Here is a 25,567-nt window from a genome sequence, read left to right as displayed (position 1 = left end):
CTTACACCCCCTATCCAGGGGTTGTTTTTTCTCCCTTCCCTCGCTAGACTCAACTAAAACCAAAGCTACTTCCATTTCGGCCTCCCCTTTCTTATGTAAAATTTCCCCAACCAGTGTTGCACTCTTAGATTCAATAGGTAGTGGTATTTCAGCTACACAACCATTGTTCGACACTGCCATAGTCAGATTCATGGCACGGAGGTAAGTCTTCAACCCATTAGTCTTCAACACAAGCTTCTGTGCCACCCCATAATGCTTGAACCCTCCCGGCTATGCTCCTAGTCTCTCATCAACAAGTGACACTAAAATCTTGGTATGCTGCATTGGAGATATCACCTTCACAACAGTAGTAACGGTATTTGACTCAGAGGACTCCGATGTATGATTATGTTTCATCGCATAATTAACTGACCCTCCCGTTGTACAATTTCAATCAACCATACCGACAAAATAATGTCGGAGATAGGTGCATATGTTGTCACCGCAAGGTTCTGTGACATCCCTAGTTAAAGTTGTTCCAGTGTCATGTTCATGGTTATGGACGGAGAGGCCTTTACGAAAGAAGAAGGCCCAACTCTTCTGAAACCCCATTTCATTCTAGGTACACTAGTTGGATGCATCTAGCCCACTCAAAAGTTTGGTTTTACGTTTAGTGGGCCTGAGAGGCTTCGGCCCATTTCTTGGCAACCTTTTCTTTATCTTTGCTCTCCGGTTCATTAGTGCACTAGCCTTGGCCCAGGTCCACTTTACATATCCTCTTTTTTGGTTGAACTAGCATGGGATAGACCACCACTACTCCCTTTTGGTACACCACACCATCTCATCCCATGCTTCTTTGCAGTAGTAGTACTCTTCCCTGCTACATTGCCTTTTTTATCATTTAAATGCAGCACTGAGGACTGCCTATCTCCTTCCCTTTAACTACCACCCTATCCAAACATAGAGACACAGCTTGAGCCTTGTCTAACGGGATGGACAAAGCTTGTTTTAGCTCCAAAGAAAAACTTTGCCATCCCCGTCCTTTCATTCCTTCCAGGATTACTTGAAGACCTTGACGCCCACTGCCACTGTAATTTGTTAATTCCAAGTAGTAGGGGTGCTACCCACCCCCTCCCCCCCTCCCCAGGGGTAGGGCCATGCGGGGGGAGGGTTTTCGTCCACGTGCTCAGCTCCAGTCCATGCTGGGGCGAGGTACCCTGTCCTGCCACGAGGGTGCGGGGGTGGACATCCAACCGTTCACCCCCCGCATGGGTACATTTGGGCCTTTGGCCCATTTTGATTATCTGGGCCATTTTCGGCCCATATCAGTTTTCTGGGCCCAAAATGGCCCATAAACACATTTAAACCCTTTTTTGGGCCTAAATTTTAAGTACAGCTAAAAAAAAAATTGAATAGAAACTATTAATTATATACTAATTACTAAGTTCCAACTAATACTATTAGTCTATTAAGTACTAAGTAATAACCATCATTAAGACACTAAGTTATTACAAATGTATAATGATACAAATTAAGATAACTAATAAACTATTACAAAGACATAAAAATAATAAATACTACAAATTTTACTATTAACGTTACAACTAATTGTAAATTGACAAAATCATAACATTGGGACGTTTGATCAATTGTGGGTGGCGGTGAGTTCATTGAGACTTTGAGTTGTGTTCACTATTGAGTGCTATGAGAATCAAATTCAAGATCATAAAACCTGTAATAATAATAAGTTAAAAATAAAACGAATTAGAATTATAAATATAAAGTTTTAACTTGTAAGCATGAAAAAAGATTAAGGGATTAATTGTGCAAACCATGAGCAATGGTGGGTCTAGACTCTAATATACACATAGTCATACTGCAATGGAGGTAGCTGTAGACGTTGTCCTAGGTATCACTACAACAATTAAATTTAAAATTAACACCAATTAAATGAAAATAAATAAATTAAAATAAGAAAATTGAATTTAAGTGACAAATTACCAGATCTAGGCTCATTAGCACCCTCCTCCTTGGCGTCGACCTGACAATATCAATAACATCCAAAATATGAATTGGATTCCCTGTGATTCAATTTGAGATGCAAATCAAAGCCTCTACAGTGGTAGGATTTAATAAACTCTAGAATGGATCCAATATGTGCCCTCCAGTGCTAAAGGCTGACTTTGAGGTTACCGTACTAATAGGGATGACCAAAATACTGCGGGCTATTTGTACAAGGATGGGATACTTGAGGACATGTATATTCCACCAAGCTAAGATATCAAAGTCTCGTATATATAGTTTAAGATCTGCTGCAAAGTATCTATCCATCTCTAACTTAGCTTCTGGAGCACTCCTCGTGAAGGGGTTTTACTCCATCCTATCACCCCAGTCCAATTTATGTTTTTTTCTCAGCCCTGGGATCTAGAATTGGTGGGGGGATAGGTGTAGGTGCTGCAATATTATCACCCCGCAAGATGGTAAATTTATCAAGTAATCTATTAAGGGTTTCCCTAACCCTTGATGCAATATGCTTCGTCCATACTTGCCTATAGGCAATACCCAATCCATATACCCCCTAATCCACCTTAAACTAGGGGTCAAGGACAGCAGCTACATATAATAATATATTAGCCATATCGAAATCTCCCCCCAATATTTGTCATACTTCTCCCTCATCAACAATGCCATCTCCCGCAGCCTAGTGTGACCGCCTGCGATAATTTCCTCTAATTCTTCTTTTATCTTACATATTTATTGACAAAAATGATGGGATGTAGGATACAAAGAATCAGATAAAGTTATGGTAACCTCATAGAAAAGCTTTAGAAAATCTATGAAAGTAGATACAACATCCTAGTCCTCAGTCATAGGTTTCCTCAATCCCGCGTGACCATCAAAATATTTTACATATTGGATGTCTTCCTCACCCAATAATGCAAATGCCAACTTATACTCTTGGGCCACCTCCAACATAAAAAATATTAAGTTCCATTGTGTAGTCAAATCAGTACAAAACCCATTCTTTGATGTTAGGCTTGTAGACCTCGCAGCAATTTTGAGTTTCTCCAATCTCGCAGGAGAAGATCTCACCCATCTCACAGTAGTTCTGACCTGAGCAATCGAGTCATGAAGATTTTTCATACCATCATTGACAATAAGATTAAGAATATGTCCGCACACCTTACATGCAAATAATCACCACCCAAGATTGTCTTATTTGCCTCTCTAAAAAATGTCTTAAGATATCCCAATGCGAGATTGTTAGATGAGGTATTATCAACTGTGCATGTCACAGCGCTTGTCAACCCTCACTCCTTTATAGTGGCATCCAAGGCCCTCCCAATCGTCTCACCCTTGTGATCGGTAATTTGACAAAATTTAAGAATTTTCTTATGCAATGTCCAATCATAATCAACAAAATGACAAGTTAAAGACATATAATTAAAATTTTGGAACGATGTCCAACAATCAGTGATGAGGCAAACAAACTGAATAGCCAAAAAACCCCTCAACTTCTCTTTTTCATATCGGTAATTTTTTTTTACATTCTTTGCCACCGTGTGGTGAGAAAGAAGTTGAAACCTTGGTTCCAAGCAATGAGAATACGCTTATTACCCTTTCCCGTCCACAATTTGAAAAGGTAGCTTGTCCATGATGACCATACAAGCTAAGTGAACCTTACACTCCTCAGGATCATACTTCGTGTACCCTTTCGACGTTGCACCTCCACTACTATCATCCTCCATTTTTTAAAGTCCAATTTCTAGCCTAGATTGGCTCTTCTCTTGCAAAGATCTTGGAATTGGACTTTTTTATATTGATCTTATAAGTGCACCTTTAATTGTGAGGTGCCATGTTTCCTATAATGGCATTTATAAATTTTACCACAATAGTTACACTTGGTTTAGAGGTTATTAGGGTCACCACCCTTTGGTTTGGTAAAGTGAGACCAAATTATGAAAGCGGGTTTCCTGTTGGGCTTGAGGGCGTGGCAAGGTTCTGTAGTGGTAGGCATAGTGGTAGTGGTAGGGGTAGAGGCAGAGGTATCCTGAATAAGGGAGCTCGCACTAGAATCTGTCGGCATTTCTATTAACTCAAGCAAACAACAAATCTGAAATTAATAGCAAACATGAAAAATATTAACATCCAACCAAGTGCAATGCATTCCAAAACAGGTTTTATTATTTTTAGGATGTAGTTGTTCACCTTCTATTTAAATAACTTTTTAAAATATATATATATACTCTGATCTATATGATCGAAGACTTTAAATGATCAACTTTCTAGAATTAACAATTTTAAAAGTGGAAAATTATGTTATTCTACATGATAAAATGGACTGAACAAGTTTTATATGGTCTGAGATGAACAAAAGAAAAATACTTATGTTTAAAACGTCCTATATATTTTCTCCATATCATGACTGATATCACAAGACACAAGGTATTGAATCTCCAAAATACAAAAATGCATGAAGGTTACAAGATAAAAATAACATCTCCTTCTCCCAGTAAAACCCAAACACAATCGCAAGTTGTTCATCAATGTGAACAAGAAAACCCATTTTCAAAACCCAAACCCAATCGCAACAACCCTTAAAGAAACAAGAAAAAAAAAACATGATAGAGAATTTCTCCAAGGCCGTAACGTACAAGATCTCACAATCGCAACAATTAATCCACCATTAAATCCCATTAAAAAACCGTTTACTGCTAGTTTTTTTTTTATCAATTTCTGTGTTCTTGTGTTCATCAATTTTTGTGGTGATAAATGGGTGAAGAAAAACCGAAGGTGGAAGAAAAATGCATGAAAACCGAAATAAATCACAAAACCCTAATAAATCACAATCCAAACGTTCAATTACAATCAGATCCATCACGCGCATGCACAATCAATCCTCCATTTGCAATTCCATCCTCCATCTCCATTAATTTCATCATCCATTTAATTCTATAAAAATATAAAATTAAAAAAAAAATAGATGAGATATTCGGAGTCTTGGACTTACCTTTGGTGACGACAACGAGCACAGATGGCGAGGAGGTCAGCTGTGGTGGCAAAAGGGGGTTGTGATGGCGGTGATAATCTCATGGATTGGCGGCAGGGGGTTGTGACTGGGGAAGTGGAAGGAGACGGACTGCTGAGTATATGGGTAATGGGGATTGGGGCCCAGGGCTTCAGTTTTGATCGAGGGGTGGGTTTAGGTTAGTAAACCCAAAACGATACTACTAATTTAATTTAAAAAAAAAAACCTAGGTGTCAAAATGGCACCGTTTTGTTCACCTGGGGTAAAATATATATTATATAGAATTACATAATTATATATATAATTTATTAAAAACTGGGGCGTGGTGGGGTATTTATGGGGTGGGGTTCCACCCCATCCCGACCCCACCCCCACCGAAGAACCTAAATACTGGCGTGGGACCCCGCCCCTTGCCATGCGAACGGGGTAATCCGCCTTGCCACACGGCGAACAAAGCCTTGTTACCATTACGATATGTCTTGCAAAATTCTTTCTTTCTTTCCCTCCAATAATGAACATTCTTCCATCCTATTTGCAAGCCAACGAACATTGGCATGACTGATGAGCACCATTAAGTTCCTTAGTAACGTTCCAACTCCTCTTAGTGATATGAAAGTATTTTCCCCCCACCAACAAGAAGACAAACACCTTTGTTTCTATAAGCAAGTGTTTTAAAAAACCCATCCTTGTTTGCAAGTAACATCTAATGTACGATACCAAGTCAAAAATGGAACAGACACTCACGAACTCATAAAGAAATAACCCAGTAACCTCACTCACTCAAGAACGAAATGGAAACAAAGAACCTACTGTTATTGATTCTTGAAAATGGTTTTCGAGGAACCCAAAACCTCCTTACAAGAAAGAACTGAATTAAGCAAATTGTTCAATGAGAATCAGTCTGTTATTGCATCCCTATTTATAGAAGGAAGATGATGAATTAAACAATGCCATAAAGGAACAATACTTAATCCCCAAGCCGTTAATTCTGTTATCCTCAATGCGCACCGTTTCACTTAAGTGGCCAACGCACCGTTTTGTTCCTTTATTTCCTCTCGATGCAAATTTCAACACTTAGACAAATTCTAGCTAACCAAGATCAATTTACCCTTCTGCACCTTACATTCTCCACCCCTTTTAAGGATCTTGTTGACAAGGCCTTAACACTTCCCTTCCCGTTCAAAGAACCTTGTCCACAAGGTGCAAATACAGGTTCCTAAATTTCCATAAAATTTTTCAGGAACTATCTTCAATTGGGGCACCAACCCATTTGACCAAGACCTCAGTTGCTACTTGGTTACCCACCTTTTTCATCCTTCTTTCAAGGATTACTTCAGGTTCAGGCTGCACCCTTCCTTGGACATCAACTTGAGGAAGTACTGGTAAAGGAGAACCACCTTGACCAAGTTTCTTTTTGAGATAAGAAACATGAAAGACAGGGTGAATCTTTGATGAGTCAGGAAAATCCAATCTATATGCCACTGATCCAATTTGTTCAATCACTTGAAATTGACCAAAAAATCTTGGTGACAGCTTTAAATTGTGCCTTAAAGCCACAGTTTTTTGTCTATAGGATTGAAGCCGTAGGAAAACCCAATCCCCTATCTGAAATTCCCTTTCAGTTCTCTTGGTATCAGCAAAGAACTTCATTCTATGCTGAGCCTTCTGGATTTTTTCCTTCAACAAGGATAAGAGCTCATCTCTGGATCTTAATTGATGGTCTACAGCTGTATTAGAAGTTGTTCCAGGCACATTAGTTAGCAGCTTTGGAGCATAACCATAAAGTGCTTCAAAACGAGACATCCCAATTGAAAAATGAGGTGTCGTATTGTAGCACTATTCTGCCATAGATAGCCAAATACTCCACTCTTTTGGCTTGTCACTTGCATAACACCTCAAATACCCTTCCACATTCTTGTTCAAGCTCTCAGTTTGCCCACTATAGTGAAGTGAGACCCCCTGCACTTTAAACATTTCCTTCTAGAATAAACTTGTGAACAAAGGATCTCTATTAGACACAATAGATTTAGGCATTCTATGAAGTTTAAACACCCTTGAGAAGAATGTCTGAGCCACTTCAACTGCTGTAAATGGACGAGACAAGGAAAAAAGTGAGCAAATTTAGTTAGTCTATCAATCACAAAAAGAATGACAGAAAAACCATTAGAATGAGGAAGGCCTTCAACAAAATCCATTGCTATATCCAACCAAGAAGAATGAGGAATTGATAATGGCTGCAAAAGTCTTGCTGACTTCACTATTTCATTCTTGCTAGTCTAACAGACTACACATTCCCTTACCAAGGTTCGAATATTAGCTCTCATCCCTTGCCAATAAAACTTCATTCTAGACTTCTGGAGTGTTTTCTTGTAATCAACATGCCCAGCTTGCGAATTGTTATGAAGATAGTCAAGGATCTTCATTTTGAAAGAAGAATTAGGAACCAGAACAAGTCTCCCCTTCTTCAACAATAACCCTTGTTGTAAGCTATATTTATTAGGCCCTGGCGAACCAGAACTGAGTTTTTTCACAATCTTATCTAACTGAAGAGATAGTTTATAACTATCTTTTAATTCCTGAATCCATAAAAGAGTAGGAAAAGTGATTAAAGCCAACATAGCATAATCATCCTCATTTTTTCTGGATAACCCATTCGCAGCTACATTTTCTTTGCCTATTTTGTATTCAATGGTAAAGTCCTATCCAAGCAACTTGGATAACCACTTTTATTGAAATTCAGTACCAACTCTTTGCTCAAGGAGATGTTTTAAGACCTGTTGTTCTGTTTTAATTCTAAAAGGTTGCCCTAACAGATAAAGTCTCCACTTACATACTGCAGAAACAAGAGCTAAAAGCTCATTTTCATATGTAGAGAGCAGCAATGCCTTCCCTTTTAAACCTTTGCCATAAAAAGCAATAGGTTGTCCTTCTTGCATAAGGACTGCTTCAAGACCAATGCCTAAGGCATCACATTCTATAGTGAAGATCTTTGTGAAGTCAAGTAGCCTCAAAACAGGAGGCTTAGTTACGGCCTCCTTCAGTTTATGTAATGCTCAAGTTGCAGAATCTGACCATTGAAATTCATTTTTCTTAAGCAAGTCTGTTAAAGGAGCTGTTGTTGTTCCATAGTTCCTTATGAAGTTCCTATAGTACCCAGTAAGAACAAGGAAGCCCCCTCAATGCTTTTAAGAAACTAGGTATGGGCCAATCAACCATTGCTGCCAACTTAGAAGGATCTGCTCTCACCCCCTTTGCAGAAATTAAGTGGCCTAAGTAATTAATTTTTTCTAAGCTAAACTTACACTTAGATCTCTTTGCAAACAAAATATGCTACGTCAAAACACCCAGCACTACCCTCAAGTGCTCCAAATGGTTAGCCAAGGAAGAACTGTACACAAGAATATCATTAGAAAACACCAAAACAAACTTTCTGGGACAATGATTAAATATGTCATTCATTAAACCTTGGAAAGTTGCAGGTGCATTAGTAAATCCAAAAAGCATTACTAAGAACTCTTTTCTTTTTTTTAATATCTGTGGGTCTCAGGGCCAACTTGCGTGCACCTCAACTAATCCCATGAGACCTTGAAGTTAACAGTCAGGTAAACCTCCAATAGCCCTTAAGGGACTCGAACTAGTGACCATTGAGGAGCAAACTCAAGGCCTGACCAACTGAGCTACCCCTCAAGATTTGCATTACTAAGAACTCATAGTGGCCCTCATGAGTTCGAAAATCTATTTTTTCAATGTCCCCCTCCTTAACTCTAATATGGTGGTACCCAGATCTAAGATCCAGCTTTGAAAACAGATTTGCTCCAAACAATTCATCAAGTAGCTTATCAATGACAAGTATAGAAAATTTATCCTTGATAGTTACTTGATTAAGTGCACTATAATCAATGCGCATTCTACATGATCCATCTGCCTTTTTCATCAAAAGAACAAGTGAAGAAAAGAGACTCTAACTAGCCCTCACCACACTAGATTTGAGCAAATCTTTAACAATGTTTTCTATTTCAGTTTTCTGGTAATGGGGATATCTATAAGGTCTAACTGAAATAGGTGTAGTATTATCATTCAAGAGAATTTGATGATCAAAACTTCCCTTAGGTGGTAAACCAGCTGGCTCAATTAACACATCTGCAAACTCATCAACTACTACAACAACCTCTTCCAGGCAAGTGCTCACTGGTTTATCAAGTTTTTGTGCCAAAAATTGCAAAAACCAACCTTGTTGGTTAACTAGAGTAGATTTGAAACAGCCTAGTCCTTGACACATCTTTAACTGGGCATCCAATATCCCACTTAGCTTCATTTTAGATTGCCCCACAGAAAAAGACATTGGCATAGTTGAGAAGTCCCAAATAATGGGTCCCAAGGTTTTAAGCCATTGAACTCCAAGAACCACATCACATCCTCCCAATTCAAGAACATGAAATGAAATAATAAGAACTTTGAATTTTAAAGGACCTCCTCACATTTACCATGACTTAAAAGAAAATTTCCATCAGCAACTCGAATCTAGTTTGGTACTTGCATCAACTTTCAGGTTAGCTGCTTTAACAACTAGAGGGTCAAGAAAATTATGGGTAGATCCAAAGTCCAATATTTCAATAGAAGCATCACCAACTTTTCCCAACAACTTCTTAGAGTTGCTATTCATGCACCCAGATAACGCATGTATCAAAATTTCCATCCCCCCCTCATTGTTTTCATTGCTTTCCTGTAATACCTTTTCTTGGTCACTAGATTCTGGAAGCACAAAATCCTCTTGCCCATCCTTTTACAAACATGAGCTAGATTCCATTTTTCCTCACAATGGTAACACAACAATTTTTTCCTTTTCTCATCCATTTGTGTAGAAAACACCCTCCTGACTGGTCCAACAAACTTCTGACCTCGACCACTAGGTGTCTCAGACTGTGTTTTACCAAAACTACTGCTCATGAATCTAGTGGATTTTCTGGAGGCCAACACATATTCTTCTTGGATCTTGGCTAATCCAAATGCAACATTAAGATTAATGAGATCAAGCATCCTGATTGGAAGCCTAATCTCATCCTTCAATCTACTAAAAAATAGACTCAACTTGTGCCTTTCAGAAAGACCCTTAAGTCTATTCGATAAGAGCTCAAACTGATCCTTATAACTGGTCACTGAAGTGGTCTGCTTGAGGTGATTTAAAGCCTCCATGGGGTCATCGTAGGCAATGGGACAAAATTGAACATTTACTGCTTTAATGAAGGTATCCTAACATTGAAAGATTCCAACATCCAATGCATCTTGATACCAAATTAAGGCCTGACCTTCCATGTGATAACCTACTATCACTAACCTTTCTCTCAAAGGTGCTTGATGGAAGTCAAAGAATTGGGTTGCTTTAAAAACCCATGTTGATGGATCAGTACCATCAAAGTAATCTAACCTCATTCGTCGAGGTAAGACTAATCTTTCCTCTTCATAACTCCATCCACTACTGTTTTGTACATCAAGATTATGAACAACTGATCTAGTCTCAACAAAAGACTTGGCATTTCTGAAATTCGATCTAACCTATCAGTCAGACCATGAAGTGCACTATTGTGATCATCCAATTGCCTTTCAACTGCTTCCTATTGCTTGCCATCAATTTGGGACTTGATAGCCCCCCTCGTGCCTTCAGCCATCAAAGTAATTGCCAAGAGAGGATCGCCTATTTGATACCAACTTCTAAGGTACCAAGTCAGAAATAGAACAGATACTCACGAACTCATAAAGAAATAACCCAGTAACCTCACTCACTCAAGAATGAAATGGAAACCAAGAACCTACTGTTATTGATTCTTGAAAAGGGTTTTCGAGGAACCCAAAACCTCCTTACAAGAAAGAATTGAATTAAGCAAATTGTTCAATGAGTATTAGTCTGTTATTACATTCATATTTATAGAAGGAAGATGATGAATTAAATGATGCCGTAAAGGAACAAGACTTAATCCCCAAGTCATTAATTTTGTTATCCTCAATGCGCACCATTTCACTTAAATGGCCAACGCACTGTTTTGTTCCTTTATTTCCTCTCAATGCAAGCTTCCCATTTCAACACTTTAATACAAATTCCAGCCAACAAAAGATCAGTTTACCCTTCTGCACCTTACATATAAATAACCAGAAAACAAGAAAAGAAAAATGCTTCCGACGAAGGTCACCAGAATAGACCACTCATAGTAAAATACATAGAGAAAAAGCAAAATGTACGACCATCACTAAATAACTTGGAATGACCCTTGAAGTATAGGAAATTAAAACTTGCATTCTTCATGAAAAAAACATTTAATTCAAAAAAATAACTCTTGCTTAGATACAACTAATATTAATTCTAAGGAATTATAAAAATGACTCTTACGAAAAATGACCAGCCATATTGGAGAAACGATCAAAATACATTATTGAAAGAGTACTTCAGAATTTGTTGTATTCTGTCCACCCAAACATCGCGTGAGAAAATTAGCCTAGCTTATTCAAACAAACTCCAATTGCACACCAGTAGATGCATTCGAAACTAGAGACATATATAGAGAATAGAGATCAGCCTATATGATAGGTAGTTATAGGTACAGCTTCTGATCATTCTGGAGTAAGGCTGTAATCAAGCCGAGCTGGTCTTTGGATTGCTGAGACCGACTCGGTTTAAAAAAATCGAACTCTAGATTTTTATCTAATTTTTGTTTGAGCTCGGGTCCGGAAGTTAGGTTTTTAACTCGAGCTCACATTAAGACAAGTCAGAGTTGCTTAATTTTTAGTTTATGAATGAAATATAATAATTAAGAAATTATATAAACAAAAAATCTAGTTTTAATGGAATGTTTTACAACTAACACATAGACGCTTTATTGAATTAGAAAATTGTAAAAATTTATAAATAATTTAGTTGATATCTATCCATAATAACCATAGATTATATACCTACATAAATTACCAAACATATAGATAATATGATAGTATATATCAACATTTTATATATGAATATTCCTACATATATACTAGTATATGAAATTATTAAATTTTACTGACTAACTATTGTATAAATTGTAAAATAGTTATGAAGTATACTAAATATATAGGCATAAGTAATTAGGTTACATACTAGATTGTTAATTGTAAAATGTATTAAGCTTATATCATTAACCAATATATATACATTCACATTTATTAATGTATGAATGATGAATTTTAATCAAGTCAAGCTAATGAGTTGTTGACTCAAGCATAAACGAATGAGTCTTAGCCAAGTCGAGTCAAGCTTAGTTGAGTATGTATCATTTACTAAGTGCGCGAGCATCTGTTGTCATGGGCGAGCCTTTTTTTTTCACGAGTCGAATTCAATTCGAGTTTAACCAAGTAAGTATCGAGTGGGTTATTGAACAGACTGGTTCAATTACAACCTTATTCTGGAGTTAATCTTGTCCACCAAAACTCTACTATCTGATTTCTTAAGTCACAATTAGATTAAGAGGACTCCAAAATATTAATTGATGGGCACCTTCCTGTCCTTGTACCACAACAACCTCAGATTGTGAACCTTGAAATCACAAGCAGTACCACTCTAAAATATTTTTCTTTTCTCAGGGTTGGCTGTAACTGATCCGGGCATTTCGCTGAATCAAAACACTTACATTTTGATAAGATTAGCAGTCAACTACCATGTCTAGGCAATCCATGACACTCAAAACAAGGTCGAGAAAGTTCCATCGATCAGACGTGTCATAATGGTATATAGGACGTCCATGTTAATAACGCAACAAGATTCACCTTTCATCACATGCAAAGTCTTCTTAAGAAAAAGTTCCAAATCAGGTGTCTTGTTGTCCTTATTTTTTAGAAAAAATTGTATTTCTGATCTTCCCTTATTACCTCCCTAACGGCCACCTCCCCACATTGTTTGCCATTACGTTCTTTAATTTATCTATGGTTTTTTCGAACTAGCATAGGATCTTATAAGGAGCATATGACAAAACCACATGATCATGATCAATTACATCATCCGAAATTTGGCCATGCATGTTAATATTATACCATGAAAATGAAACTAGGCAATGTTTGGTAACTTCCATACACCTAACTAAATTTTTTGAACTATATGGCTTTGTATAGATCTTACAATATTACTAGAGCTCAAAGTTTGTTTTTATCAGAAATATTAGTTTTCACAATTACCACCATATATTAAACGCAATAATACATACCTCATAATGAGATTTGCAGTGAGTCTCCCCGATATGCATCAATATCCAACTCTAGAGCCCTTTGGATCACCAAATCTCACTTTTTCACATTCAATCTCTTCGTGTTTCGTACCTATCACTTTCCTGATCATATATATATAGGTTGGTCTGAATCAACAAATTCTCAGCAAGTTTTCATGATCAGAAAGGTTCACACTGATCAATCAACTTTAATGATGTTTATGTAGATCAAAGGTGGAGCTTCGATCTAAACCATGGTGGGATATTTGCGTGCAGGATTTATGACGTACCCTTGTAATTAGGAAAATTAAGAATTTTGATTTTAATTAGTTATTTGGGAGGGAAACATCGCTCACTTTTTTATGTAAAAATAAATCTATTATGTTTGGCACGGGGGGATCTTAGTCATACGCATCATGTTATTTATTCTTGCCAATCAAATATAACACGAATAGGAAACATTTTGTAAGAAATTATGCTGTAAGTAATATTGCTTGATTCTCAATCACAATGTCCGATCACTTATTGTACTTCAGCGCAAGCAAGTAACATAAGTTAGTCTACTAACTCGGTTTCTACCAAAATTGGTTAATTTCCATGTTAGTTTTCATCTAGAAGTGGAGAAGAATTGGAATAATATTTCTTATTATTTTAAAATAAGGTACAATCCGTATGTGATCTTATAGACTATAAGGATAAGTGCGCTAAATGAAAAGAATAATAAAGGAAAGAATAACTAAAGGAAAAAATGACAATTGCTAACAAATCTCCTAGAATATCTCCTAAGAATATATCCTAGAATATCTCCTAAGCATATTTACATAATTACAAAAATTTCTCCTATAATCCAGGGAGAGTTGACTGGATAAATTTGGAAACTTTCCAACACTCCCCCTCAAGTTGGTTTGAAGATATCTTCCATAGCCAGCTTGCCGATCAAATTTTCAAATTGTTTCTTTGGTAGTCCTTTTGTAAGTATATCTGCTACTTGTTCAATAGTAGAGATATAGGGTAAACAAATTAGTCCACTATCCAGCTTCTCCTTTATAAAGTGCTTGTCGAACTCAACATGGTTTGTTCTATCATGAAGCACTAGATTGTGAGCAATGGCTATGGCAAATTTGTTATCACAATACAGTCTTACAGGTAGTGGATTAGTGACTTTCAATTCTTCCAAGCATTTTTTAATCCACAACACTTCACAAATTCCATGAGCTACTACTCTATATTTTGCCTCTGCACTACTCCTAGCTACCACCTTTTGTTTTTTTGCTGCACCATGTAACCAAATTTCTGCCAACAAAGGTACAATAATCAGTAGTTGATCTACTATCGGTTATACTCCTAGCTCAATATGCATCAATGTACACCTCAACTTGTAGATGTCTATGGTCTTGTAACGATAGACATTTTCCTAGAGTTCCCTTTAAATATCTCAAGATTCTATAAACTGCATCAAAGTGGTTAGACCCTGGTAAGTGCATGAATTGGCTTACCATATTGACAACAAAGGCTATGTCAGGACGTGTATGTGATAGATAAATAGCCTTCCAACCAATCTTTGGTACTGGTTTCTATTGGTTACTTCTTCAAGCTTGGCAGGTTGTAGTTTAAAATTAGGCTCTATAGGTGTCTCAATTGCTTTACACCCTAGTAAACTTGTTTCGCCAAGCAAATCAAACACATATTTTCTTTGTGAAACAAAAATACATTTTCTTGACATTGCAAATTTCATACCGAGAAAATACTTCAAGTCACCCAAGTCTTTAATCTCAAATTCATTAGCAAGCATCTGTTTTAATATCTTAAGTTCCTTGCTGTCATTACTTGTCAAAATAATACCGTTAACATAAACAATTAGAATAGCAACATTCCCTTCACTTGAGTGCTTATAGAACATGGTGTAATGATCAGCATGACCTTGGCAGTAACCATGACCCCTTACAGCCTTCCCAAATCATTCAAACCAAGCTCTTAGAGATTGCTTGAGCCCATAAAATGATTTTTTTCAATTTACACATCTTATCTCTAACAAGATTACTTTCAAAACCTAGTGGTAATTCCATAAACACTTCATCCTCTAGATCTCCACTTAAAAATGCATTCTTTACATCTAATTTGTGTAAGGGCCAGTTAGAATGTACAGCTAAGGAGAGTAAAACTTGGATTGAGTTTATCTTGGCCACTGGAGCAAAAGTTTCTCGACAGTCAATTCCGTATGTTTGTGTAAACCCTTTTGCAACGAGTCTCGCTTTATATCTCTCTATACTGCCATCAGCCTTGCATTTAACTGTAAACACCCATTTGCAACCTACAGTTTTCTTTTCCTTTGATAAATCAACAATTTTCCAAGTACCATTGTTCCGTAGTGCATTCATATCTTCAAGAACTACTAACTTCCAATCCAAATGATCCATAGCGTCCTGAATGGTCCTTGGAATAAATAGGTGAGAAATATGATAAATATTTGTAAAGGCCTTATGATTACGAGAGTCTGTTATATGATAAATATTTGGCAATGGGGTGTGTGGTACAGGTTCTAACTCCTTTCCTAATGGCTATAGGTACATCAAGGTTAGTAGATTGATCAACTGGAAGTGTAGTAGAAGGATTATCTGGGATTTCCAAATGACCGGTTTTTGGAGGTGATGATTGATTTTGCTATAGAATTGTGGGATGATCCTTAGTAATAGAACGATACCTGCCTCTAGTATAAACACAAAGGTCAGAAGAGGGATTATTCTGTAGCAATTCTCCCCCTGTTTGTGATTCCCTTATGCTTTGTACAGGCAGAATGGGATTCCCATTTTTTTCACTATTTAAAATTTTAGTTCCTTGAATGTTTTGTAGAGAGATGTCAATGTCAAGGAAAACATTGGCATTGGTATAGAAGTTTACCAAAACTGATCTTCACTACTCTCTTCTCCCATAAGTTTGGTTAAAGTAAGACTAATTTTCAACAAAAATGGCATCCATACTTATGTGAATTTTCTTTTCTTTTTTTTTTTTTTGGATAATTTGTAGCCTCTCTTATTGGGAGCATATCCAAAAAACACACATTTTTCAGCCCTAGCATCAAGGTTAGATCTAAGATGAGCTGGAATATGAACAAAACAATGCATCCAAATACTTTTAGAGGCAAATCAGAAATTATCCTTTTATCTGGAAAGGATTTTTTTTAGGCATGTCAAATGAGTGATATACTGCAGCACACGGGTAGACATTCTATTAGTACGGTAACAAGTAGTTAGAATAGCATCCCCCCACAAATATTTTGGAATATGCATAGAAAACATTATAGCTCGTGCAACCTCAAGCAAATGACAATTTTTTCTTTCAGCGATGCCATTTTGTTGTGGGGTGGCACGACATGTGGATTGATGTTGAATCCCTCTTTCAATCAAAAAAATTCCCAAAACTTTGTTGAAATATTTTGTATGCTTATTTTTGTATGAAATTGATTTTCAATCATACCATAAAAATTCTTGAATAATATTTCAACTTCAGATTTTCTATTCATCAAACATACCCAACAAATCCAAGTATGATCATCTTTAAAAGTCACAAACTATTTTTTTCGGATAAGGTAGTAACCTTAAAGGGACCCCAAACATCACTATGAATCAAATAAAAAGGTTTTGAATCTTTGATGCATGGTAGCCTTTTGAATTTTAAGGAAATCAATGACTTTTTGATAAATGACAAATATCACAATAAAGAGAAGTACAGTCCAAATTTTTAAACACACCAGGCAACAAATATTTTAAATAAGAAAAACTAGGATGCCCTAATCTAATATGCCAAAGCATTATTTGATTACACACAAGGATTGAACTAGTACTACCACTCAAGCCCTGAGCTCGTCTATTGGTGAATAGGGTATCATCAATATAATAAAGGCCATCGATCATCCTAGCATTGCCAATCATCGCCCCTAAGCTCTGGCCCTAAAATTCATACTGAGAATCAAAGGATATGATACGACAGTTAGAATCACGGGATAATCTACCAACAGATAGAAGATTGCAACTAAGTTTAGGAACATGAAGCACAAGTTTTAATTCTATTTTCCCAAAAATTCTAATTAAACATGTTCCTACAATGGATGAAAAACTCCCATCTGCAATCCTAACCTTTTTATTACCCAGACAAGGATGATAAGATTGAAACAATTGAGATGTACTGGTCATATGGTCAGATGCACCTGAATCAATAATCCATGGTGCAAAGGCTAGAGAACTAGAATAGGCACTCGGCATATTACTTGTTTGGGCCAAGGAACCAATAGAAGTACTAGATATCGGATTGGATTTCAGCAATTGAAGAAGTTGATCCATTTGCTCTAAAATTAGAACATTGGTTTGGGCTTCATTTACTCTAGGGATCACTTGGTTGTTTCCCAGTTCGGGCTTGCTGCTCTTCCAATTTGCTAGTTTTCCATGTAGTTTCTAGTAGGTTTCTCGAGTATGGCATGGCTTATTACAATAGTCACACCATACTCGAGATTTTTGATTGAGACATGACCTTTGTACGGAGGCCTTAGCAGCAGCCAAGACAATAGGATTAGCAGCAACCAAAGCCAAGTTCTCAACTGTTCCATCAACCCCTTTTCTTTAGCATAACATTCCGACGACAATCTTCACGTCTCACTTCAAAAAATACCTCTTCGATTGGGGGCAGAGGTTGTCTACCAAGAATCCTCCCCCTGACTTCATCAAACTCATCATTGAGTCCAAGCAAGAATTTAAAAATTCTTGAATTTTCCACCTTCTTGTTGTAGTTGCAATCATCAAGGCTCTTCCATTCATAATCATTAAATAGATCCAAGTCCTGCCACAATCCCTTAAGGACATTAAAATACTTAGTCACATTGTCTTCCCCTTGTTGGGTCTTGCCATTCTTTTTTTTTTTTTTTTTCCAATTCATAAATATGAGAATAATTTCCAAGGTTAGAATACATTTGACTAACATTATCCCAGAGTGCTTTTGCAGTAGGATAGCATATGTAATTAGCGCTAATATCTTCAACCATTGCATTCACAAGCCAAGTCATAATCATGGAATTCTCATCATCCCATATAGCATACGATGTGTCCGCTTTGTCAGGGGCCATGGTTTCACCATCTTCTTCAGCCATTGCATTCACAAGCCAAGTCATAATCATGGAATTCTCATCATCACATATAGCATATGATGTGTCTGCTTTGCCAGGGGCCTTGGTTTCACCAGTAAGGTACCCAATCTTACCTCTCCTGCAGATATACATTCGAACTGACTGAGACCATCTCAAGAAGTTGACTTCATTGAGATGGATATTTGTGATTTGGACGAATGGGGTTTGGTATGGGCTACTTTGGTTTTTTGGCATAGACCACATGTTCAGGTCTAGCCATGGTGAAGTTTCAGAAATTTTAGACATAGTGGAGGCTGAACAGGGTTAACGCAACAAGGCCTAGGTTTAGGGGATATGACTGCCTAAAGGAAAAGAAAACCAGGCTCTTGATATCATCTAGAAGTGGAGAAGAATTGGAATAGTATTTCTTATTATTTTAAAATAAGGTACAATCCGTATGTCTTATAGACTACAAGAATAAGCTAAAAGGAAAGAATAAAAAAAGGAAAGGATAACAAAAGGAGAGAATGACAAATGCTAACAAATCTCCTAGAAGATCTCCTAAGGATATATCCTAGAATATCTCCTAAAAATATTTACATAATTACAGAAATTTCTCCTATAATCCAGGTAGAGTTGACTGGATAAATTCGGAAACTTTCCAACAATTTCAATACCAATCATGATGGTCTTAGTAGCAATTGTGATAATAACATTGTGACTTAATTTGGCCATCATGCCAACTTATCATCTTGTTTACCGTAAAAGCTAGCTAGCAATATTGTTTAAAATAGTCATGCTAGTGAAACTTCTAAACTTATCTTGGATTGTATTTGTTACTCATGGTTGCATGGCTTTCAAAGGGATTAATCTCAATTTAGGTAGTGATCACTAAAATCTCAGCAACATTTATGGATCAATTACAAGCAAGCACTTACGGATGATATCAACAAATTTGTAGGGTTTCATGATAAACTTTCACGGAAAATTAGAGCTGTAATCCAACCGCACCAAGCCGAGCCTTGAGTTGTTGAGCTTGGTTCAAAGATAGAGAGCTTTAGTATTTAAGTAGCTGCTTTGCTTGAGCTGTTATCACTAGATAGGTTTATTAAGTTCTATATCAAATCTTGGAGAAAATAGTAATTCTAGATATAAATTCAGAGCTTGCAAGTCTTTTAAAAAAGTGATATCCACAATAAAAAAAAAAAAAAAAAAAAAAAAGTGAGTTTTTGTCTTCATTTAATTCATAGGGTCTGCACAGGGCTTAATTCTTGCACACTCTTGACTTGCACAAACTTTCTCACTATAATACTTACTTTGAACTGCCCTCTCAAGTCCCCTTCTCACCCCAGGTGGCGCAGTACGTATGTAGTTCTTTTCACAGGAGGCTGCTGCATGCTGTTTGTTTTATAACGCTTATGTACAACATTTGAATGCAATAGCAAAAAACCAAAGTTTGATTCATATATGTTAGTGAAAACTGGAGGCCGGTTTAGAAGTCATTGAATCTTCTGTACAAATCAATATTTGAGGGTGCATAGAAATGTGCCATATATGAACTATTCATTTGTGCTTCGAGGTTTAATTGATTACACGGGTACTGGCATGGAGACAGCAATGGATGTGTCAATATGATAATTCAGTTACCAGCCCTCATTTTTTTTATAAGCTAATTATTGTATTAGTTTAAAATTAAAATATATATATATATATATAGTTCGATAATACCACCAGCCAGAGATCGTATGCTTTAGTGCGTGTCTCAACTACTCTCTTCTATTTGAGTAGAGAAATATATATAGTCGACTTTCCCTAAAAGGAAGATTGAAATTAAAAGCTCCAACTAATTCAGAGCAAACACAAGCTCTAAGGTGATCTTATTTCGGGATCTTATTTAATGGAAGATTAAAATTAATTACAAGTTCTGATTAGTATTAAATCAGTCATATCTTGATGGAATTTGACAACAAATATTGTCTGATAAAGCATAAGCTGAACATTCAAGGATAGTTATAACCACATATGAGATAATATGGATTTGGATTTTAGAACTCTAGGGTCTAGAGTGAGAGAGAGATAGGCACATAAACTGGTCTCATAGCATTTGTAGCTGACCAAGTGAATTATAATTAGATGGTATTAAATGCTCAATAAATATTATGAGACTCTCTCTCTCTCTCTCTCTCTCAACCTTGAAGTTTGGTCAAGAACTTTGATACATCCAAATCCACCTTATATTTTATCTCATTAAAGTCATTATAAATTGCAATAGATTCTTCCAAACAATTTGAGATTTTATTGTGATGATCATCACCATTCTATACTCAATTTGCGGATTATGATTTTCGCTCTAAATTTTTGACGTCCTTGTTAGATCATTCAGTGCATGGCTCAAGTGCACAAATCTAGTTGAGATTGTTTCTAATCACATTTATAATGACACAAGGAAAGTTTATGTCACACATGCACTTGTAGTCAAAAAGTTGTAGTCGATATTATTACAATTTGAGCCCTTTATAATTACTATAAATAGAAAAAACTCATGCCTCCCAAAAAATTAGGTGAGATCCATTTGTTGTCAATATTACAATAAGTCATGTGAAAAATAAGGCCTAAATGGGGATCTTAACATGCTTAATCCATGAAGACAAAAGTCATGTATCTCAGTCTGAAAAAAAAAAAAAAATGTCTCTTGTGGGAGGAGATTATCTATTTAAATCCTATTGACATTGTAGAATTAGTATTATGTTTTAGAAGCTTATAACTTCATCAGAACTTCTATTTTATTCTGGGGAAAACAAAGGTTCAACGAACTAAATCCGTTCTTGTTTTATTTATTGAAGTATGCAGGAGGTAATTCAGAAGCTTGATCTGCATTCAGAGAATATTGACAAAATGGACCAACGTCCATCTCTTGAGCTACAGGTAAGATCGATATGTATTTTCAGCGCGTGAATAATGTCTCTTTTAGAATATTTTAGCTAGATCATGAGTCATGACATGTTGATCATGTTATTTATAAATAAACCAATAAATAGTTTGAGGCTACAAAGATTTAAAACTTTCTTGACTCATAAGACAGTACGTAGTGGTACTTCAAAAGAAAAGACATTACTTGCCAGACTATAACTACAAACACAATATTGCCAGGCCATTAACATATATACCCTCCTTTCAAGTTAATTTTATATTAACTTCATATATATGGAGCCTTAAAATTTCTTCAAAATTGATTTATGTGGTTCCTCTAACTTTTGGGTCTCAGCTTATTAAGATCTAAGGGAGGGCATTATGAGGACGTCCTCGTAGAGGGAGTTTCGAGTAGAGTATTAGGTTATATTTGGGTAGTAAAGTGATCTCAGATACTTTGTAAATAATAGTGAAAAAGTAATGAAAAGTATTGAATAGTAGTGAATAGTAATACAAAATAGTAAAAGGTAATGATAAAATAATGAATTCACCACCCAAACCAGCCCAGTCTTACAGGAAACGAGGGGCCGGTTAGGGTTGGGGAGGTGTGTTCTATTCCAATTCGGGCTTGGTGTATTTTGGATAGGTTTATAATTTTCATAAGCTTTTTGGATCATTAGGAGCTCTCTAGCATGAGAAACAAGACGTCCTCTATGACACTGAGGGAGGTAACTCAAGTCAAGGGAAGACTAAAGGGAGGGCATTATGAAGACGTCTTCATAGGGGGAGTTTCGGGTGGAGTATTAGTCTTATGGGAAACAAGAGGTTGGGGCTGGGGAGGTGTGTTCTATTCCGATCGGAGCTTGGTGTATTTTGAACAGATTTCTAATTTTCACGGGCTTTTTGGATCATTAGGAGCTCTCCAGTATTGGTTAGGTGGTTTCTTGTATACGTCCAATATACTTGGTTACTCTTATTGATGTGTATGTATATATATAATATTTTTACTTATTAAAAAAAAATATCCAATGTTTATCAATATTATTTCCTAAATGATTGTCAGGTGTGTTTAATTCATGTAATTGTTTTGTGATGAGGAAACGTGCTTCCAGATTAGTTCATATTCCATCTCAGACTTGACAGAGAAGGAATGCCAAGTTTCCGACATTAGGTTCCCTTTTTCTCCAAGATAAACATTAGTTTTGTTTTTCTGAACATGGCTGGTTCCCTCACGGGGGAGCTTTTTACAAGAATTTTGTTGTAAAAGGTTTTCCTCTGTCAAAATCGAGAGCATATCAATAAAGTCCCAGGCTTCTTTCATTTGGAAAAAAAAATCACTGTCATGAAAACTTTGAAACTTTCATATAACAGAAAATCATACCATGGTATGAAAATTAGCCTGGTGCGTTTTCTGAAACTACTTAAACAAACTCCTTGAAGCAATCCCAGATTGATTATCCAAACATCTACGAGATCCTTAAAAACTTCTTATGAAAGGAAATGATCACTTCGTAATTTAGCAACGTTGCTATGTTACCAATGCTAATTGTAAACAGATCATATACAGAATATCCTCATGAAAAATCTTCTTAATGGCTACTCTTTGTGCACTGTTAGCTTGAGCGCAGTACCTGCACCCTGTTGAACAAGCAAATCGTGGAGAAGGCTCGTGAACTGAGGTACCATAATAACATTGCTATCAACTCGATTGTAACAACATGCACATTCCACACTAAGTTAATGTTGAGAAATTATTACACCCAACAGGAGGATAAAGGGCGAAGAGCTGCAAGGATTGGGTATTGAAGAATTGTTGGAACTAGAGCAGATGCTTGATGTAAGCATGAGCCTTGTTTCAAAAACAAAGGTTTGTCTCTGTTTGCTGGCATCATAATGCAGCGTTTGAAATTTCTGTGCATGTCTTAACATAGAAAAATTTCGATGTGTTTCAGAATAACAGATTTCTAGAAGAGATCAAGGCCCTTGAGTGCAAGGTTAGGTCCCAAGCTTCAAATTTTTCCAAGACAATTTGTACAATTATTATAATCTCAGAAGCTATCCATATGTCATTCTTAAGTGATGGTATCTATGAATATGTAGTTGTAAATAATGACTACAATTTTAGAAGGGATTGTTTGATTATTAGAAATGAATACTGGGATGCAAGTTGGCGCCAAGTGTATGAAAATCATGAAGACACGTCTGGCATATAATAAAATTAGTCACTGACTCCATGGGCTAAATTGTTTATATCCTAAGACTCGATCTAAACAGACTTCCACTCCCGCCAGAAAGGGTATCATGTGTCTAATCATGGACATTAAGAAGTTAGGTAATAATTATCGCGTTGAATTAAATATCTTTCCCGTTAAAGCTTGAATCTCTTAATAATAATCTGATATCTTTCTCCCCGCCTCTCCCTCTCCCTCTCCCTCTCCCTCTCCCTCTCTCTCTCATCTTACTTTGCCTTTTTTTTTTTTTTTTAAATGCAGAGCGCAGAACTGATGGACAAGAACCAGCAACTCAAACAGGTATCAGGTCTTGATTTTTTTTCTTTTATTTGTTTCCTACTTTCTCATTTTAATGAAAATGTATCTTCAACAGGTGGAGAATGTGTTTAACGCCCAAACACACAATCTACTTGAACAAGGTCAGTCATCTGAGTTAGCCACCAATATCTGCAGCTCAGCTGCTCCTATTCAAGACTCTGACATATCCAACACTTCTCTCAAGTTGGGGTAAGTTTGCAATTTTACACTGATATAATTTCTGTAGTTTAAGCATGCAATTTTATAAAAAAAAATTCAACCCAATATTTAGAGACCTCATATTAAACAGCTTGACTGAACAGATGGATCTATCCTTGAGTTTTTTAATATTTGTTGGACCTGCATTATAACAATACATTCTTCTAACATTTTATTGGGGCTTATCGAACTAGAAATATTATAATGGAATGAAATAATTAGTACTTGCAGTCTCTGGGTGATATCGATTCCAACTTATCAATAATTTTGGTGAGTGACCAAATGCCAAGACATTGGTGCTGATACTGGCCATGGAGAGAAACTGTTTTGTTTTACCTTTGTGTATCTTTCCATGCCTCGCAGGTTACCTTTCCCCGACTTATTTTGAAAGATAAAAGAAGATCAAGAGTGCAAGGATTTACATTTTTCCAGCTGGAAAACAAGCATCATGGCTAAGTATATATAAAACCCAGCTCAGTTCTAGTTCTAGAGTAGTTAAATTCCTGCAATCTCCCAATTATGTATAGGGTGATAAGCTGAAGAAGCATAACTATCATGTAATGGACGCATCAAGGGGCCAATTTGTTTCTATGGAAAGTAAAGTCGGGGGGAAATAAGATCATCAACGAAGGGGTTGATCAGTGTTGGGAAATGTGGCAAGATATGTCGAGTTGACAATGATGACATGCATATAAATATGCCATGGCTGTAGCAGGAGGATAGCTACCGACAAGATCAAATGATCTTTTTATTTATGTATTTCTCTTTTTTTTCCTTTTCATATCCTTGAACATTTAAAAAAAAAAAAAAATTGTCGGGAGAAATGCTTGGACCCATTGTCGGGATATGCAAGTATTCTCTATAAATAATGACGAGGGGGCACGGAATGTAGCTCTGAAAAAGCTTCACAGGCGAAAAAACGGACCTCTGGCGTCAGTAATATGAGAGGTCCCATTTTTTGCTTGTGAAGCTGCAGCTAGTGTTAATGACTCCTTAAAACCATATTGTCTCAGCTCCCACAATATTATTCCTAATTATGATGATCTAGTGCCTCTGTTTAATTAACGATCTTGGTTTCCGGTGCATGTATGTAACTGCGATTCTTAATATTCTGAGTTGCTGCATATAATTATATATAATCCATGGATGCAGTCACGCATAAATGACCAAAAGTGGCAACAAAAACTAAAAAAAAAAAAAAAGGAACCATTCTTGGTACTCGATCGGACCCCGGAAACGGGTTAACATGAGTCCGAGGAATTAGTGGAGTAACTTTAACAATAATATAGGAATTAGCAAGTCTATGAAGTGCCAAGTTTAATTAATTAATCAGCTTCTAGAAACTTCACCATGCTGCATGCAGGCATACACACACACACACACACATATATATATATATATACATACATGGAATGGACAAGTTGATTACATATTTTTAAGAGTTTTACTACATACAAGTACAGTTACACACTAATCTGTGTACCAATACTGATTTATTCATATTTAAAATTTAAATTAATACTGTTTTTAATAAAATTTATTTTTTGATCAATAACATCATATTTGT

General features: G+C 36.4%; 1 protein-coding gene across 3 annotated transcripts in view; it reads left to right on the top strand.

Annotated features, from left to right (window-relative positions):
• The window catches only part of LOC122309861 (MADS-box protein JOINTLESS-like), a 60,850-nt gene extending 36,069 nt beyond the window's left edge, over positions 1-24,781 (top strand). For all 3 annotated transcript variants that reach the window (XM_043123582.1, XM_043123580.1, XM_043123581.1), the window contains 7 exons: positions 21,187-21,268; positions 22,871-22,932; positions 23,021-23,120; positions 23,206-23,247; positions 23,746-23,784; positions 23,858-23,991; positions 24,364-24,781. In XM_043123582.1, coding sequence (XP_042979516.1) covers positions 21,187-21,268; positions 22,871-22,932; positions 23,021-23,120; positions 23,206-23,247; positions 23,746-23,784; positions 23,858-23,991; positions 24,364-24,388 — 484 coding nt within the window. In that variant the 3' untranslated portion in view covers positions 24,389-24,781. The remainder of the gene's footprint in view (positions 1-21,186; positions 21,269-22,870; positions 22,933-23,020; positions 23,121-23,205; positions 23,248-23,745; positions 23,785-23,857; positions 23,992-24,363) is intronic.
• The last annotated feature ends 786 nt before the right edge of the window (positions 24,782-25,567 follow it).

The sequence above is a fragment of the Carya illinoinensis genome, chromosome 5, assembly GCF_018687715.1.
Source record: "Carya illinoinensis cultivar Pawnee chromosome 5, C.illinoinensisPawnee_v1, whole genome shotgun sequence".
Taxonomy (NCBI): Eukaryota; Viridiplantae; Streptophyta; class Magnoliopsida; order Fagales; family Juglandaceae; genus Carya; species Carya illinoinensis.
This window is presented reverse-complemented; position numbering and strand designations above follow the sequence as displayed.